This window comes from Monodon monoceros, unplaced genomic scaffold (assembly GCF_005190385.1).
Source record: "Monodon monoceros isolate NGI ecotype Baffin Bay Population unplaced genomic scaffold, NGI_Narwhal_1 Super_Scaffold_21, whole genome shotgun sequence".
NCBI lineage: Eukaryota > Metazoa > Chordata > Mammalia > Artiodactyla > Monodontidae > Monodon > Monodon monoceros.
In genome coordinates this window covers 101,380,875-101,399,824 of record NW_021703778.1, presented here as the reverse complement: position 1 = coordinate 101,399,824, position 18,950 = coordinate 101,380,875, and the positions used below count along the sequence as shown (strand labels likewise).

General features: G+C 46.0%; 2 protein-coding genes across 3 annotated transcripts; both read left to right on the top strand.

Moving 5' to 3' along the window:
* The first annotated feature begins 4,761 nt into the window (after nucleotides 1-4,761).
* LOC114903881 (mast cell protease 3-like) lies at nucleotides 4,762-11,433 on the top strand. The gene is given in 8 exon segments (XM_029237131.1): nucleotides 4,762-4,770; nucleotides 9,460-9,502; nucleotides 9,690-9,811; nucleotides 9,813-9,868; nucleotides 10,348-10,483; nucleotides 10,678-10,898; nucleotides 10,900-10,933; nucleotides 11,272-11,433. Coding segments are annotated over 8 exon segments (783 nt in total).
* Nucleotides 11,434-14,642: 3,209 nt separating this feature from the next.
* On the top strand, nucleotides 14,643-17,679 carry LOC114904423 (granzyme H-like). Of its 2 annotated transcripts, none has more exons than XM_029238357.1 (5): nucleotides 14,643-14,755; nucleotides 15,830-15,990; nucleotides 16,412-16,547; nucleotides 16,748-17,005; nucleotides 17,417-17,679. In XM_029238357.1, exons 1-5 carry the CDS (start codon nucleotides 14,702-14,704, stop codon nucleotides 17,591-17,593), a joined length of 786 nt encoding a protein of 261 aa, XP_029094190.1. In that variant the 5' UTR covers nucleotides 14,643-14,701; the 3' UTR covers nucleotides 17,594-17,679. The 2 variants fall into 2 exon arrangements, with proteins under 2 accessions (XP_029094190.1, XP_029094192.1); XM_029238359.1 differs by having other exon boundaries at nucleotides 16,748-16,940; nucleotides 17,417-17,573.
* Nucleotides 17,680-18,950: the final 1,271 nt, after the last annotated feature.

Here is an 18,950-nt window from a genome sequence, read left to right as displayed (position 1 = left end):
TCTGCGCCATGGGGTCAATACCCTGGGATCACGTAACCCTCAAAAGCATGCCGTTTCCCATTTCTGTACACAAAGCATGCAGCAGCGTAATCTCCTAATGACCTGGGCACTTTTACAAAGGAAGAGCAGTGATGTCACACAGCTTCTGATTTAGAGCTGAAGAAAACCCTAAGACATACTAAGGACCTGGCTCCTTGATTGAAAAAGACAAAAAGGAAAATACAGAAACAAAAAAACACAGCATTTTAAAAAGTTGCCCAGCCACATACATGTTCAGTTCAAGTATTACATTTATTTTGAGGAAATGGTTTTATGATTTAAAACAGGTTTAAGAATCTTTGTTGCAGACCCTCATTCTCCTTTGAGAGATGAGGGAGACAAAGTCCCAGGAGGGGGTAGTGACCGACTGGAGGCACCATAGCGTTAGGACAGAGCCTGGACTAAGCCAGGCTCCCTGACAGCCAAGCCAGCAAGAGGCCTTCCATGTTTTCTAACCCCTGCCCTTGTGATGACTTCCTGGCATCCCTGGACAAGACATGAACCTCTGCTCAGACACTTTCCTCTCCAGAGAGCAAGCCTCTGGGCCCCCGTGGCAGCCATTCTCTGACAAGTATTCAAAACGCCCTCCTGGTGAGCTGGTCTTTCTGCTCATGGGCACACTTGGATGGAGGCAGGTAAGTACCTGAAACATGCTGATTCCTTCAAATCTTCTTGTCCTTAGAAGTATCCTCTGTCCCCCACCTTCAAGGAAAAAATTCTTGCCTTGCTTAAGCAAGATCTCTGTAATGGAAATAAAAAATGAAATGCAGTAAAACATCTCTGCAATGACCTCTAACGAAATGCCTCTACTCACCAAGACCCTCTCCCATCACCCCTCCTGCCCTCCAGACCCACAAGAAGACTCAGGTCCCAGTGTGGTTGGAGAGAGAACTGCCAAGCCAGCTCTGGGGCGAGAGACCTAAAGGGATGCAAGTTCTTGCTAATTTCTCTTGGGAATGTGCATTGGAACAGAGATGGCTCTGCCTTCCCTGCCCATGACCATACTTCTGCCAATAGCACTCACTGTGGACTTGCAGAGCTTCCAGGGTTTATTTCCTGTCTTGGTATCCCACACAATACCCTTTTGGCCAACAAACACATTTCACTATGAAAAAAATTCAACAAAAGTTTCCTTACTTTCCAGAGGCATATTGCTAGACTACATTTCTTATTCAGAGTCAAGAGGCTCAATGAACCTGTGTTAATCAAGCAAGACAAAGAAAATCACATCTAAGCATGTAATAGTCAAATTAATGAAAATCAAAGATAAAGAGAAACAGTTGACCATAGGCAGAGGGGAAAAGAACTTACATTACTTTAGGGGAAACAAGAATCACAACAAGCTTCTTGTCAGAAATAATGGAAGTCAGGGAAATAACATTTTTAAATGATTGAAAGAAAAAAATAGGCAACCTATTTCTGGAATTCAACCTAGAATTCTATGTCCAGTGAAAATATTGTTCAAAAATGAAGACAAAATAAAGACATTTTCAGAAAAACAAAGGTAAGAGAATTTGTTGCCATCAGACCTGCACTGTAAGAAATACTAAAAGAAGTCTTCAAGCTGAAGGGAGATGATTCCCCCATTTGCAAGCAGGAAGGGAAAAACAAAAATAAAAGTGTAAAATGTGGACTCAAGATGGTGAAGTAGGAAGACCCTGAGCTCACCTGCCCCCAAGAACACATCAAAACTACAACTACATATAGAGCAACTCTTGCTGAGAATAACTGGAAGACTAGCAGAATAGCTCTTCTACAACCAAGGCTATTAAAGCACACATACACACACACAGGGAGTCTGGGAAGAGGAGGGGATGATATCTAGGCAAGACCATTATCCCTAGTGATGACCCATAAAATGAGGGGATGTCACAGACTCAGGGATCCTCACTGTGAAGAGAGGGGGTTTGAGCTTCATATTAGGCACCCCAGCCCTGGGGTCTGACACTGAAAAGGTGAGACCCATTAGCTGGTTTAAAAATCATTGGGCTTACTGGAGGGCTCTCCCTAGACTCCACTCTTAAAGAGTGCACAGACTTGCTCCCAGTCCCCACACCAAGGTAGCATACTGAAAACTGCCCATGTTTTTTTCTTTTTTTTTAAGAAAAAAAGGGAGAGAACCCAAATAAGTAAAATAAGAAATGAAATAGGTGAAGCTACAACTGATACCACAGAAATACAAACAATCATAAGAGAATACTGCAAAAAAGTTATATGCCAACAAATTGGACAACCTAGAAGAAATGGATGAATTCCTAGAGACATACAATCTTCCAAGACTGAATCAGGAAGAAATAGATCATCTGAACAGCTGATAACTAGAATTGAAATTGATTCAGAAATCAAAAATCTCCCAGTAAACAAAAGTCCAGAACCAGAGAGCTTGGCAAAGGAATTCTACCAAACATTTAAAGAGTTAACACCTATCCTCCTCAACTATTCCAAAATAATGAAGAGGAAACACTCACAAATATTCCATGAGGATAACATTACTCTGATACTGAAACCAGACAAATACAAAAGAAGAAAGAAAGAAAGAAAGAAAAAGAAAGAGAGAGAGAGGGAAAGAAAGAAAAAGAAAGAGAGAGAGAGGGAAAGAAAGAGAAAGAAAGAGAGAGAGGGGGAAAAAAGAAAGAGAGAGAGAAAGAAAGAAAGAAAGAGAGAGAGGGAAAGAAAGAGAAAGAAAGAAAGAAAGAGAGAGAGAGGGAAAGAAAGAAAGAAGAAAGAGAGAGAGAGAAGGAAGGGAGAGAGGGAGGGAGGGAGGGAGGAAGGAAGGAAAGAAGAAAGGAAGGAAGGAAGGAAGGAAGGAAATACAGAAAAAGAAAATCCCTGACCTACATAGATGCAAAAATCCTCAATAAAATATTAACAAACCAACTTCAACAATACATTAAAAGGATCATACACCAAGATCAAGTGGGATTTATTCAAGGGACAGATGGATGGTTCCTTATCTGCAAATCAATCAACCCTACACCACATTAACAAAACAAAGAATAAAAATCATATGATCATCTGAATAGATACAGATAAAGCATTTGACAAAATTCAACATCGATTCATGATAAAAACTTTCAACAAAGTTGGTATAGAGCAAACATGTCTCAACATAATAAAGGCCATTTATGACAAACCCACAGCTAACATCATACTCAACGATGAAAAGCTGAAAGCTTTTCCTCTAAGGTTAGGAACAAGACAAAAAGGCCCACACTCACAATTTCTATTTAACATAGTATTGGAAGCCCTAGCCACAACAATCAGGCAAGAAAAAGAAATAAAAGCATCCAAATAGGAATGAAAGCAGTAAAATTGTCACTATTTGCAGATGACATGATATTATATATAGAAAACTCTAACGACTCCACCAAAAAAAAAAACATATTAGAAGAAATAAATGAATTCAGTAAAGTTGCAGGATACAAGATGAATATATGGAAATCTGTTTTTTTTTATATACTAGTAATGAACTCTCAGAAATAGAAAGAAAAAAATCCCAATTACAACCCATCAAAATAAATAAAATACCTATGAATAAATTTATTCAAAAAGGTGAAAGATCTATACTCTAAAAACTATAAAACATTGATTGAAGGAAGTTGAACAAATAAATGGAAAGATATCACATGTTCAGGGATTGAAAGAATTAATATTATTAACATGAGCTATGACCCAAAGCAACCTACAGATTTAATGCAATCCCTATAAAAATACCCATGCCATTTTTCAGAGCTAGAACAAATGATCCTAAAATTCATATGCAAAAACAAAGGACCCCAAATAGCCAAAGAAATGCTGAGGAAAAAGAACAAAGCTAGAGGTATCATCCTCCCTGACTTCATACTGTACCATAAAACTACCATAATCAAAACAGTATGAAATTGGCACAAAAACAGACACAAAGATTAATGGAACAGAATAGAGAGCCCAGAAATGAACACATGTACATAAGGTCAATAAATATACCACAAAGAAGGCAAGATAATACAATGGAGAAAAGTCTCTTCAATAAGTGGTGTCAGGAAAACTGGACAGCTACATGTGAAAGAGTAAAATTAGAACATTTTCTCACACCATATACAAAAATAAACTCAAAATTTATTAAAGACCTTAAACCATTAAATTCTCAGAAGAAAACATAGGCAGTGCACTCTTTGGCATAGGTCTCGGCAATATATTGGGGTTTTTTGGATATTTCTCCTCAGGCAAGGGAAACAAAAGCAAAAAGAAACAAATGGGACCTAATTAAACTTAAAAGCTTTTGCACAACAAACGAAACCATCAACAAAACCAAAAGGCAACCTACTGAATAAGAGAAACTATTTACAAGTGATATGTCTGATAAGCAATTAATATCTAAAATATATAAAGAACTCACACAACTCATTATCAAAAAAAAAAAAAACCCAATTGAAAAATAGGCAGGGTGCAGGGAACTATACTCAATATCCTGTGACAAATCATAATGGAAAAGAATATGAAAAGAATATATATATATGTATAACTGAATCACTTTGATGTGCAGCAGAAATTAACACAACATTGTAAATCAACTATACTTCAATTAAAAAAATGTTTTTAATGGGCAGTCATCTGAATAGACATTTTTCCAAAGAAGACATGCAAATGGCCAACAGATACACGAAAAGATGTTCAACATCACTAATCATCAGGTAAATGCAAATCAAAATCACAGTGAGACATCACCTCACACTTCTCAGAATGGTTATTGTCAAAAAGACAAGAAATAACAAATGCTAGCAAGGATGTGTTGAAAAGAAAAAACTGGTATCCTGTTGGTGGGAATATAAATTGGTATAGCCCCTATAGAAAACAGTACTGAGGTTCCTCAAATACTTAAAAACAGAACTACCATGTGATTCAGCAATTCCACTCCTGCGTATATATCTGAAGAAAACAATAAAACTAGTACCAATGTTCACAGAAGCCAAGCTATGGAATCAATCTCAGTGTCCATCAACAGATGAATGCATAGAGAAGATGTGGCACATATATATGCACAATAGAATATACTCAGCCATAAAATAAACAATGAAATTTACCATTTGCAACAACATGGATGGACCTGGAGGGTATTATGTTTAGTGAAATAAATCAGATAAAGATAAATACTGTACATTTTCACTTACACGTGGAATCTAAAATATAAAACAAATGAACGAATGTAATAAAACACAAACAGACTCATAGATACAGAGAAGAAAGCTAGTGGTTACCAGAGGGGAGAGGGTAATGGGAGAAAGAAGATAGAGGAAGGAGACTAAGAGGTACAAACCACTAGGTATAAAATAAATAAGATACAAGGATGTAATGTACAACACAGGGAATATAGCCAATATTTTATAATAACTTTATAGTCAGTATAAACTGTAAAAATACGGACACCTGAAACTAATATAATATTGTAAATCAACTGTACTCTAATTTTTAAAAAGTGACCAAGTGGAAAAGTATTTATATCAATTTCTTACATGGATTATTGACTTTAAGGCAAAAAATGCTTTAGTATTTACGGCATATAGTGGTGAAATGTATGACAAAAAGAACTCAAAGGGTGAGAAGGAAGACAAATGAAAATATATCATTACAATGTTCACATATGAAGTGGTATAGCATGAATTCAAGGTTGCCTGTAATATGTGAAGGAGGCATACTGTAATCCTAGAGTAATAGCTAAAATAATATATAGATATATAACTAAAAGCCAATAAAGAAGACAAAATGAGATACAACAAAATATAGCAGGAAAAGTAGGGCAAAAGGACAAAGAATAAATCACATTAATAGAAATCAAATAGCAATACGATATTCTTCAATCCAACCCTATCAGTAGCTGCATTAAATGTAACTAGATTAAATACTCCAAAGGACACAGACTGTTAGTCTGGATGAAAATGCAAGACTCAACCTTGTGCTGTTTAATGAGAAACATCTTAAATATAAAGACATGGATAGGAGGAAAGTAAACTTATGGGGGGAAAAAAGATGTATCCTGCAACACCAATTAAAAAAACAGCCTTACCCATGGTATATGCTGTTTAACTTTAGAACTTTCGGCCATCTGAGAGATGAGATAGAGTAGAATAATTATTTTCTTTTTTCCTTTTCTTATTTCTGTTTATCTGAATAAGAGTGAAGTTGAGACTCTTTGTTATTTTTTACGTTTATTTTACTGTGAACGCTCAGGTCTTTTGCCCGTTCTATCAGGTTTTTGGTCTGTTTCTTCTGGATTTAGAGATCTTTGAATATTAGATTAGCTCCTTAATTGTGACAAAGGTTGCAATAATTCTTTACAAGTTTGCTGCATGTAATTTAAATTTTCTTACACTCTTCTTTGATATATAAACTTTAAAATTTATTTTTTCAAATCATAATTTATTTATCAGTCTTTCTTTTAAAGTGTATGAATTTAGAGTCATTGCTAGAAAGGCTTTCTCCACTTTCACTTTCTAAAGGACTTTACCCATGTTTATTTCTAGGCAATATATGGTTTTATTTTGTGTATTTCAGTATACAAATATCTTACCTATTTGGACTTTATTCTGGTGGTTTCCGTAAGATACTGCTCCAACGTAATCTCTTAACAAATGACTATCCAGTTGTTCCTAAATCATTTATTAAAAGTCCATCTTTTCCCTTATGATTTGAATTGCTACTTTATTATAAACTTCATTTCCATATATACCTGTGAATGTTTCTGAATTTTTCCATTGTGTTTCACTAGTCTCTCTCTCTCTGTTCATGATACAACACCACACTGTTTTTCAGAAAGAATTTTTATAGACGTTCTTAAGATCTGATAGGCTAACCCTCTGCCGTACTATTCCTTTTTCTTTTTAACAATTCCCCTAGTGATTCTTTCATGCTTATTTTCCACACAAATTTTAGAAACAATCTAGACCTTGTGTAACGCCAAGTGAAAAAATTGGGTGGGTTTTTAAAAATCACATCATATATATTATTTTTATAATCACATTTATATATTAGCTTTGGGAGAATCAGTACCTTTTTGGTGTAGATCTGTCATATGTGAGAACTAAGAATATCTTGCTGTTTCTAAAGTCTGTTTTTGTGTTTTTCAGAAGTTCTTTAACATTTTGCACAAATAGGTTTTTCACAATTCTGGTTAAGGTTTTCCTAAGCCCCTCATCTTTTTTTGCTGCTACTATAACAGATTTTCTTCCCAATTATATCTTCAAAGTGGTTATTATTTGTATATATGAAAGGTACAGATTTCCTTTTAATTTTGAAATAATCTCCAGCTTATAGAAAAGTTGCCATTGCAATACAAAAACTTTTGTCTTCCAGACCCATTTGCGAGTAAAGTTACTGACGTGATGCTCCATCAACTTCTCAAATACTTTAGAGTGTAATCCCTACAAACAAGGGCACTCTTACATAACCACAGTCCTACGATCAAACCCAGGGAATTAACATTGATGCCGCCAATACCATCTAATCCTCAGACAGTGAGAAACCTGGCTCATTAGCTTAATATGTTGACTTGTTTGATTAATCCCCACAGAGATTTATATAACAGAGCTCTCACTCATCTTCTCCAAGTGCCTCCCCTGCTCCCCCCACCCAGGCTCTGGCAATCCACATCAGGCAGCCCCTTCATACCCATGCCCACCTCACCCTATTTATCCTGCTCTGACACATCCCGCCAGACTCCCCCCCACCTCCACCACCCCGACTCCATGAAGGCCTTTAAATCTCCCTTGAGCTCCGATACCACCTAATAGCCAGTCCCTGTTTGAACACCCTCTTCAACAGACTTGGGCATCCACTCCCTGCCTCACATGTATTCTAGTTACTCATCCAGGCTGCCCAGTGCAGGGTGTCCGAGCCCACGTAGGGGGTGTGTCCACACAGGAGAGAGGCCTGGAGTGGGCACATTCCCACCCCACGCAGGCTTGGCTTGGACACCACGCTCTCATTTACTGTGGCTCCCCTGCCAGAATCCCTACTGAGAGTGTGCTTTGTTTCTTTAAGGTTTTGTTGCTTTTTAAGAGACTTGGGATCAAGATATTTAGAACCAACAATGTTTTCAATTCCATGACTCTCTCCTTCTTTTCCATTATGGGGACATGATCAGGATAATTTGTTTAGCAAATGGTACAGGGACATCAGAATGCAATTCTCTGGATAGTGGTGTGGGTATTCTGCTTTGGCTCCCTGGCATCCATTCTCACTTCACATGGTATCAGTGATTCATTAAAAAGAGTAACTCTGGGGACAGGCAAACTTCTTCCATTCTCAGTGCACGTGGGTTGGACAGAGCAGACCCCAACCTATCCAAAGGCACTGACCTAGGCTTAGACGGATCAGTGGTTTCAATGGCTCTGACTAACTCTCCAGACCCCTAAAGCAGTGTGGCAGGTTCTGCTTTGCTATGACTGCCGTTGTGTATCTCCCATCCCACACGTTCTCCTTCCATGACGGCAACACTCCTCCTGCTGGGAGGTGGGGTCTATGACCCTTCCTTTTTAATCTGGTGGGGGCTCTTGATTGCTTCAGTTAGTGGAATATGGTAGAACAGATGCTTCTGCCTGGCTCATTCTTGTTTTTAGCAGATGCTCACTCTGGGGAAGCCCACCACTGTGTTGTGAGGGAGCCAAACAATCCCATGAGCTGAGACTACTTGAGGGGACCTTGTGAAGAGAAACCAACGGGCCCAGTGAACAGCAAGCACTAACCACTGGGCGGGTGTGAATGAGCCTTCACATGATTCAGCTTCCAGGAGTCAAGCCCCCCTGACACCAAGGGGAACAGAGGGATGCTATCCACACTGTACCCTGACCAAAATGCAGATTTGTGGGTAAAAGCAATGTCGCTGCTGTTCTTAAACCACTCAGTTCTTTATAACTGGAATAAGCCCTCTTCAGCATCACTCTCACACCATTCTGTCCATCCCATACCAAGGATCTCACCATCCTTGTCTGATCATGACAGCTTGTCTCCTCCACCAGAAGCAAGAGTTGTTATCTCCAATGTTTCCCACAGTCTCACACAAAAAGAGGCCTCAATACACAATCCCCCTGGTGATCTAAAGAGAACCGCGAAAATTAAGATATTCTTGAATCTATCATCCTGAGACCCAGGCTGCTAGGGCTCAGGGACCTGCTACTGGCTGATACAACATCTCCAACTACCCCTACTTGGAGCTGCCTTTCTTGTTTTCTGCTGCTGTGGTGGCGCTGAGCCGAGAGCTACGGGTCCTTCCGTGGTGACTGGTAGTTCATGCTCCACTCAGACCCCAGGACTTGATCAGACAGAGCTGTGAGACTTTCAGAAAAACCTCACTTGATAAAGGTCACAACACCAGAGGGGACCCCCAGGGTTAAAGGACCAGAAGGAAGCAGCGGCGACTCAGATCTGGGCAGCCTTCCTGGAGAGATGCTCCTGCTGGCCCTTCTTCTGTCCCCCCGTGGGGAGGCAGGTAAGTGACTGTCCCCACTGTCAGAGGTCCAGTCCCATCCTGCACTGGAGAAACCCTGCTCAGGTGCTACACTCATACATATCCTGGCTCTGGTCCATCTCCAGGAACTTTCTGAACTCTGGTCAAATTCCCTCAAAGACCAGCAAATCTGCTCCCATCTCCCCTCTCCAGGCTTTGGCTCCATGAGCACAGCGGGCAGACTGCAATCTTTCTTTCAGGCCAAATCATCGGGGCCATGAGGCCAAGCCTCACTCTCACCCCTACATGGCGTTTCTTGAGTACCATGCTTCAGAGAAAAGTTTCATCTGTGGGGGGTCTCCTTGTGCATGAGGACTTCATGCTGACAGCAGCTCACTGCTGGGGAAGGTGAGGAGGAACACCTGGGCCCCCACCCCTCTGTAGACCCCTCACAGGGAACCCTCTTCTCAGGGGCTGCAGACCTGGGCCACCAAGTAACATAGAAGAGCTCTTCAGAGGACGGGTGAGCTTTGGGGAGAGAGGAACAGGTCAATGCGAGTGGCCCGTGAAGAGAAGGGACTGATCAAAGGTGGGATGGAAGGAAGCTGAGGTTGCACCCTGGAGTCCAGAGTGCAGATGTGAGAAATCCCTGGTTTTCCTTAGAGACGGTCAAGCTCTGTGCAGGACTGAACACCCTAAGTGGACTCCAGGAACTTGCACCCAGCCCGGGCTGCCAGGAAGCAGGCAGCACAGAGAAGCTCAGCCCCAGGTCCCATACCTGGAGCTTTCTCCCCTCCAGTCCCACCCTGTCCCAAGCTGTGCTCTTTCCTCACGGCTCCTGGCCTGTATTTCCTGCAACTCCACCTCCCTCTCTGCTCTCGGGGCAGCTCAACCAACATCACCCTGAGGGACCACAACATCTACCAGCAGGAGAGGACCCAGCAGGTCTTCCCAGTGAGAAGAGCCATCCCCCACCCAGGCTATGATCATAATAAGTGGGTCAATGCTATCATGTTACTGCAGGTAGGGCACGTAGCCACACTGGTTCTTGCACACTTTCATACCTGGGTTTTGAATCCCCCATGACCTCATTCCTGTCCCTCCTTCCGGTATGACCCCTTCAGTTGTCCCAGGGCAGTGAGGGAGGCAACCCCATAACTGTCCCTGAGGCCTCTGTGGGCCAAAAGTAGGTTAGAAGGCCTTTCCTCTGCCTTCAGCTGAGGAGGAAGGCCTACCTGACCGCCGCCGTGAGCCCCATCAGGCTGCCCTGGAGGAGGGAGCTGGTGAAGCCAGGGATGGTGTGCAGTGTGGCCGGCTGGGGGCACCTGGGCGTGAACAATCCCATGGCAGAGAAATTGCAGGCGGTAGACCTTGAAGTCCAAAGGGATGAGGAATGCATCTCTCACTACAAAGATTACAACACCACTACCCCGATATGTAGGGAACCCAAGAAAGAGGAAGGGTTCTTTTTTGGTGAGATCCCCAGCGTCATCCATGCAAAGCCCTGAGCACAGCCAAGCTGTGAGGGTCCAGGGCAGTGGGAACTAATCATATCCCTGTGTCCCCAGGCTTTTCTCCTATCCAGTCTCTGTCCTGTTTCCCTGGGGGCATGGAGACTGTCCCACCACCACATATGGGCAGAGGCTTCCTTGGGGAGGAGAAGGGGAGATTGTCAAGGCCAGGCTGAATCCTCAGGACCAACAGCCCCTGATATCAGCCAGGGCCCCCAACAGAGACCATCCACCCTGGGGCGGCGCAGAGGACCACACCTGAAGAAGATCCGGCTCAGCCCTTCCTCTCTCTGCCCACAGGGCGTCTCTGGGGGCCCCCTTGTGTGTAACGGCATGGCCCAGGGCATCGTCTCCTTTGGAGAAGAGAATGGGACACCTCCAAATGTCTACACCAGAGTCTCGAGCTTTCTGTACTGGATCCAAAAAACAATGAGCTACTATAAACTGCAGGGACCAGACTAACGTGCCCCTGGGATGGATCCCTCCATCTCCTCTGGAATAGAGGTCAGAATGGCACTGGGCCAAAAGGGGGTGAAGGGGAGACTGCCTGGAACTTAATAAACTTTCATCTCTTGAGCAAAAATCATTGATTCCTATTTTATTCATTCAAGCACATTCGTTAGGCACCTACTGTGTCTGGCAACCATCCATTCACATTTCTGATCTGTTACGGGCTTCCCCCTCCAACACACCACCCACCCTTCCAACTCTAGAATAAAAATTCCTGCTGCACTGACAGCCAGCTCCCTCCAGTCCCTCGTCCCCAGTGCCAGCTCCCCCTGCCAGGCTGACCATGGGCTCCATCAGAAAAGGGAGGCACCTCCTCAGGAGAACACGACCCTCTTCTCAAGGACCCTCTTATCGCATCCATATGCCCTCCTCCTAACCCACACCCACTCCCCTGCCCCACCCTATCCCAGTGCCAATGTGGCAACATAGGAGAATCCAGATTTGGAAGGAGGACCACCTGAGAAGCTCTGGGGTTGAGGGGGGCACTTCTCAACCCCAGAAACAGAAATGTGGGGAGGCTTTAGAAATGTGTAGTGCTCCCCATGCAGAGTTCCCTCTCCACATCAGAGCAGCCAGAGCTCCGAAGGCTGAGAGAATTTCAGGAGGGCCTTCAGTATTCCCAGGCCCAGCTCAAGTGCCTGTCGCAGCTCTGTCCTGGAGTCCTGAGCCCAGGACCCTGTGCAACCTCTGGTGTCCTGACGGCACATCCTCCCTCAGCCCAAAGTGACCTTGAAGGCGCTCTTCCATCTTTTTTTTTCTTTTTTTTTTTTTGTGGTACGCGGGCCTCTCACTGCTGTGGCCTCTCCCATTGTGGAGCACAGGCTCCAGACGCGCAGGCTCAGAGGCCATGGTTCACGGGCCCAGCCGCTCCGCGGCATGTGGGATCTTCCCGGACCAGGGCACGAACCCGTGTCCCCTGCATCGGCAGGCGGACTCTCAACCACTGCGCCACCTGGGATGCCCTCAGCTCCTCCCTCTTGGTCTCAGCCAGCGTCTCTTCAACTCCCACTGTTCTCACCTATGTGTGTTTAAATATATTTATCTCCAAAGGAAACTCACTGAAATGAAAATTATTGGTTTCAAGGGTATCCTAATGTTTCAAAGGTGTTTATAGCCCATATTTTGTTGAGTAAATATTTTCTTCTATTTTTCAACAATATTTGAATTTTTTTTTTTTTTTTGTGCGGTACGCGGGCCTCTCACTGTTGTGGCCTCTCCCGTTGCGGAGCACAGGCTCCTGACGCGCAGGCTCAGCGGCCATGGCTCACGGGCCCAGCCGCTCCGTGGCATGTGGGATCTTCCCGGACCGGGGCACGAACCCGTGTTCCCTACATTAGCAGATGGACTCTCAACCACTGCGCCACCAGGGAAGCCCCTGAATTTTTAATATAACAACATATTCAGAAAAGCAACCTCATTTTTAAAACATGCAGCTTAGAGATGGCTGGGCTGAAGAGAAGAACTGGTTGGCTGAATGTTTGCATGGTGAGTGAGCTTCATCTCTGGCAATATGTGTTTTGGGTATAAAAGGAACATATATTCATCATAGAAACTAACATATTCATCATAGAAAGACAATTAAATACAGAACATATAAGTAAGAAAATTAAAATGACCAAGAATTCCACCATCCCAAGATAATCATCATTCATGCTTAGGCATGTTTCGTTCCCCTCTTTTTCTATAAGCCCATAGAATGCTGTTTCTTCAACTGACTTGGGGTTGGGTGGCTGAGAACTCCTCATGCCTTCCCTGCCATCACTCTTCCTTCTGTCCTCATACTGGTGAGAGTGGTGGGATCATCTACAAGTGTTTAGGATTACTATGCCCAGGGCCATCAGAGACGTGGTTCTCTGGACAGAGAATACTTAGTGGGTAGTAATTATTAGGATGACCAGCATCCGTTTCCCCTTCAGTGCACACCAGTAAGAAGCATTTCTATAGAGGAAGCCCCTCCCCACTCACAGGCACCCTGATTTGAGTGGGACAGCCCCCATCTCAGCTCGAGGGGTGCTAAACACCTCAGCACAACCCAATCAGTCACTCACTTCCGATGGACCCAGTGATGGTTTGTTTTGGTCAAGTGAATATCAAGTCCAGGAATTTTGTTCAAGATTGGGGGACAAGAAAAGCTGTCTTGGACTTACCCAGTGGCACAGTGGTTAAGAATCCACCTGCCAATGCCAGGGGACACGGGTTCGAGCCCTGGCCCGGGAAGATCCCACATGCTGCAGAGCAACTAAGCCCGTGCGCCACAACTTCTGAGCCTGCACTCTAGAGCCCATGAGCCACAACTACTGAGCCCACATGCCACAACTACTGAAGCCCACATGCCTACAGCCCGTGCTCTGCAACAAGAGAAGCCTCTGCAATGAGAAGCCCGCACACTGCAACGAAGAGCAGCCCCTGCTCACCACAACTAGAGAAAGCCCGGGTGCAGCAATGAAGACCCAACACAGCTAAAAGCAATTAATCAATTAATTAATTTTTAAAAAACACACACAAAAACAAAAAACCACCAAAAAAAAAAAATGGAAAAGCTCTCTTTGTTGCAGAATGTTTACATTTAAAGAAGCAATTCTAAACACTTCAAAAATATGAGACTGGGATGGTGGCAACATAAGAAATGGGGTTGCTGCACAGGGTACTTGGGTGGTCCAGGCCTATCTGCTCCTAAAGCAAGTCCAGCCTCTACCTCACAATGGCACCAAGCAGACCCCCCTCACCATAGTCCTTGCCATCTTATTCTCTACCCACAGATTCTAGGTCTACTCCAGCTGACAGCCAGCCTCTCAGGGGCAGGAGCTGTGTCTCTCGTATTACACAATAGGACCTAGCCTATTGTGTAATTATTCAGGATTTCACCAGAATCGAAAAAGAACCAAGAGTCGAAAAATGAAGATATTCTTGATTCAGTCACTGAGGGGTTTCTGGGACTCAGCCCCTGTGCTGGCTGAACCACAGCCTTCACTTTCTTGATCTTTCTTCTGGCTTTGTGAGTCAGCGGTGGGAGTACAAGTGTGGTGACAGTGTCGTTCTCACTTAACCCACGGCAGAGAACGTGGATGACCACGTGGCCTGCTGACACCTGGCTCGGCGGGGGAGCACAAGTCTGGGAGGTCTGTGTGTGAACTGAGCCTGCCCTCCTTCCTTCCCCTGTGTTTTGTGTCTGGAAGGAAGAAACACCAGCAGCTCCAACCTGGGCAGAGCTTCGGGGAAGATGCAGCCTCTCCTGCTCCTAATGGCCTTTCTTCTGCCCACCGGGCTGGGACTGGTGAGTGACAATCCCCATTCTTGAGGCCAGAGCCCATCTCACTAAACCTACTGTAGTCCTGACCCTTCTGCCCAGCTCAGCTTTCTCAATCCCAGCTCCCATCCCAAACCCAGACTAACAATTTCGATGCTGCATAGTCACTCAGCGAGGATGAATGGCAGAAAGGAAGGGTGGGTCTTAGCTTCTCTCTCACCAGCAGGGAAAGTGGGCTGTGTATTTGGCAGAGGATGTGAAGCTGCAAAACACAGGTAATTAAAATCCCTCACTTCAACCCAGGAATAGGCAGCTCAAGTGAATCCACTATAGTATAGGAATTGTCAGTGGACCCAGCTTAAGAACAAACGAAATTTCTCAGTACCCTCCACCCCTCACTCCTGCCCAGGAGAGGAACCCAGGGGGTGATTGATCAGAAGTGGCTAGATGACAGCACCCAAAGCTCTCTGGGCGACTTGACTCTGCCCCAGGACCCAAACGGCTCATTTTCTGCCCCATCTCCCCCACCTCCCAGGCCCTCAGCTGCCCCACTGTCTTTGGCAGTGCCCTCCCCCCACCCCTATGGCCTTGAATCCCACCAGCAGTATCCCCACCAAATCTCAGCCTAAAGCTAATTGGAGGCTATTCACTCTTGCAGCCAAAAAATCATTTACTGAGATCCTAGGTTGTGTTAGGCCCAAGGACATGAGGATTTTAGAAAATCCAATTCCATAAGCTCATAGGTAATTATTAAAAAATGGCACAAATCAAGATGTTAGCAGAGGCTTAGAGGGGTCCCGGAGACTCAGCGGGAGTGAGGGCTCATCAGGGAGTCCCGTCCACGATTCTATGGGCCTCCACCATCGGGAAGGCAGACCCGCCCTCCTCCGCACATGTGCCTGATGCAGGACCTGGAGAACAAGCACTGACCCCTTTCTCAGAGGGAGATTCTGAGGCTTGAGGTTCAGAAAAGTTTATCCTGCTGCAATGAGAACCTGGGGGACTCTCCCCCGGTGTCTGCAAGGTGCTGTCAACCCACCTGGCCGTCACCTCCCTGAGCCTCCATCCTGACCACACCTCTCCCATCACCCCATCTTCCAGCCTTTTCTTTCAGAGGAGATCATCGGGGGCCACGAGGCCAAGCCCCACTCCCGTCCCTACATGGTGTTTGTTCAGTTTCTGGATAAGGAGAGTTGGAAGAGGTGTGGCGGTGTCCTCGTGCAAAAGGACTTTGTTCTGACGGCTGCTCACTGCAGAGGAAGGTGAGGGGCAGCAGCCAGCCTACCCCTCCTGAGACCCCGACAGGGACCCCGGCCCCTCCCCAGGGGCTGAGCCCAGGGGAGCCCCTCCCTCACCCTGAGATCGTGGTAACTCAGGACCACAAGACCTCATCAAACAAGGCATCTTAAGAGCCGCACTAGGGTGACGAAAAGCTGAGAAATGGGGCAGGTAAGTTTTGAGGTCAGAGGGTCAGAGGTGACAGCAAGAGGCAAGGTTGAGAAGCGAGGGCCCACACGGGTCAGATAAAGCATCAGTGGAGGATGAAAGGGTGCACAGAGTTAAAATCCAAACTCAGAGTAATTTCGCCGTATTGCCTGAGAAAGCTCCCAGGATCCCTGCCCTCATGTCATTGAGAAGCACAGGGCACAGAGTCCCCACATTCCTGCTCTGCTCTCTGTGCAGTTTAATCAGCGTCACCCTGGGGGCCCACAACATCAAGAAACAGGAGAGGACCCAGCAGATGATCCCAGTGAGACGAGCCGTCCCCCACCCAGACTATGATCCTAAGAACTACTCCAGTGACATCATGTTACTGCAGGCAAGGAAACCTCCCCACTCCCCCGGCCCTCCTGGGGACAGATCGTTTCCCCTCCACTACCACCTGTCCCTTTCCTCCCTCCCATCTGGCTGCCTGGCCAGTCCCAGTGGCTCAGGTGAGGGGGTGGTCAGTACAGCCTCATCATGGCACCCAAGCCCAGAGGCCATTGGCTGAGCTGGACTCTTGTCTCTTCCCCTCAGCTGGAGAGAAAGGCCAAGGGGACTGCAGCTGTGAGACCCCTCAGCCTGCCCAGGGGCAAGGTCCGGGTGAAGCCAGGAAAGGCGTGCAGTGTGGCCGGCTGGGGGCAGGTGGCCGTGGGCACTCCAACCACCACCCTGCAAGAGGCAGAGCTGACGGTGCAGGAGGATCCAGTGTGCAAATCCCTCTTCCCAGGTTATTACAGCCAGGCCACCCAGATTTGCGTGGGGGACCCGAGGAAGGTGAAGACTGCCTTCAAGGTCAGGTTCCTCGCATCTAAGCACACAGGCCCTGGGGAGAGGATCTTGGGGAGGTTTGGGTAGGGGACAGGCCATAACCTCATCCACAGCCTGAGAGCTTGGGCAGCCAGGTCCACTAATCCAAAATTTAATTCTCTCCCCTGAGTGGATCAGGGTTGGGGGTGAGGAAGGATCAGTCATCCCGTAGCTACGTTATCACGAGTTTCCATGAGGACTGACAGAAAGGTAGACCTGAGTCGAGCTGCAAAGGACAGTCATAGCCAGGCTGGACCCCAGCAGCGAGGGAGGTGACCAGGCCTCCTCTGGCCCAGATCTTCCTAACAGCCCCTGACAGAGACCACCCAGCCTGTGGTGGCAGGGAAGATAGGACCGGAAGGAGGCCCACTCAGCCCTTCCTTTCTCTACCCACAGGGTGACTCCGGTGGGCCCCTCGTGTGCAAAAACATGGTCCAGGGTATTTTCTCCTATGGAAAAACAAACGGGACATCTCCAGGAGTCTTCACCAAGGTCTCATACTTCCTGCCCTGGATAAAGAGAACAATGAAGCGCCTCGAACAGCAGCTTGAGACTGACCTTTTTCTCTGCTGACCATCATTCTGGGGCAGCAGCAAGAATCCCATAGGGGTTAGCAGTGGGATCACAGGGCCACAATAAATGGATCTCTAGAGTGATTACGGCTGAATTCCTATTTATTCATTGAACCGCCTCAATATGCAACCACACTGCTCCAGGATGCCCTCTGCTGTCAGTTCTGGGTTTTGCTTCCCCCTTTCTCCCCAGCCCTCAGTCCTCCCTAAATCCCATGCTGTCTGTATAGAGTCCCATTGATTTCTCAATCATGCCTCTTTGGTGCTTAGCCTTCTGCCAGGTCTGAGTCTAAAGTGAGGTCCATTAAAAAGGACAATCTTCTCTCCCTCAAAATGGTCCTCTCTGGGTCTTAGAAATTTCTTACCTTCTCTAAGCCAACCACTGTCTCCAACCCCTCTTCAGTTTGGCAGAGCAAAGAACAGGTCAGAGGAAGGAGAATAACTCCAGGGACCTAGGAGGTCAGGGGGTCATGCCATGGACACTCAGTTTCCTGTTTCCAGGGCCTCTGTCTCCAGTGAGGGCAGGCTTCTCCCACAACCAGGACCGTCTAGAGCTTAGGAGGCTGAGATGTTCCCATGATGGCCCTCAGCCTCACTGGGGTCCCATCTCCCCACTCTGCCCTGGGCTCAACACGGGATTCAGTCAACCTTGCTCCCTGTCTACTGTCCCACACCAGCCCCTGTTTTCTATCTGAGTGCCCTGGCCACCAGCTCCTTTCCCTTCCAGCTCATGCTGTTTTGAGCCAGCCTCCCTCTCATCTCCCTAACAGAGTTCCCAGGGCCCCATGTGAATTCTCCTCCTTTGACTGTCCCCTCCAAACCTGACTTGCCAGCCAGTACCTTCTGCTTATCAGAGGAGCCAGTACCCATCTCCCACCTGGGTGGGGCCAGCTCAGGCCCTGGATCCAACCCAGCATCCCCCAGGGGCTCAGCCACCTCCAAGGCCTGTGTAGTCACTCAGCAGCCTAAGCCCTTTTCAGCCTGGCCTGGCCTTGGACCCCTGACTCTCCCTGCTGACAACCAGATTATGGCAGCCTTGTGAGCCAGAGGGACCCAGGGCTGCTGGGTGGGAAAGTACCACTTTGCCCTCCATCAGTAGATCAAATGTTGACCTCTCTCTGTACCAGCACATAACAGGCTCTGTCTCCACCATTGGGAAACTTGCAGTGATGAGAAATTTCCTCTAACTTCTGCTGGTTCCTCTCCTTCCACTAGGAAGTTCAGTTTGACACAGATGGACCTGTATTTGGAATCTGGAAGAAATCTTGTCTTGAAAATAATTAAATTCTCTGTATTTTAGCTGGATTTCACATTAGAGTTTCACAGGCATGATCTTGTTTGATTCCACAAGGGCAATG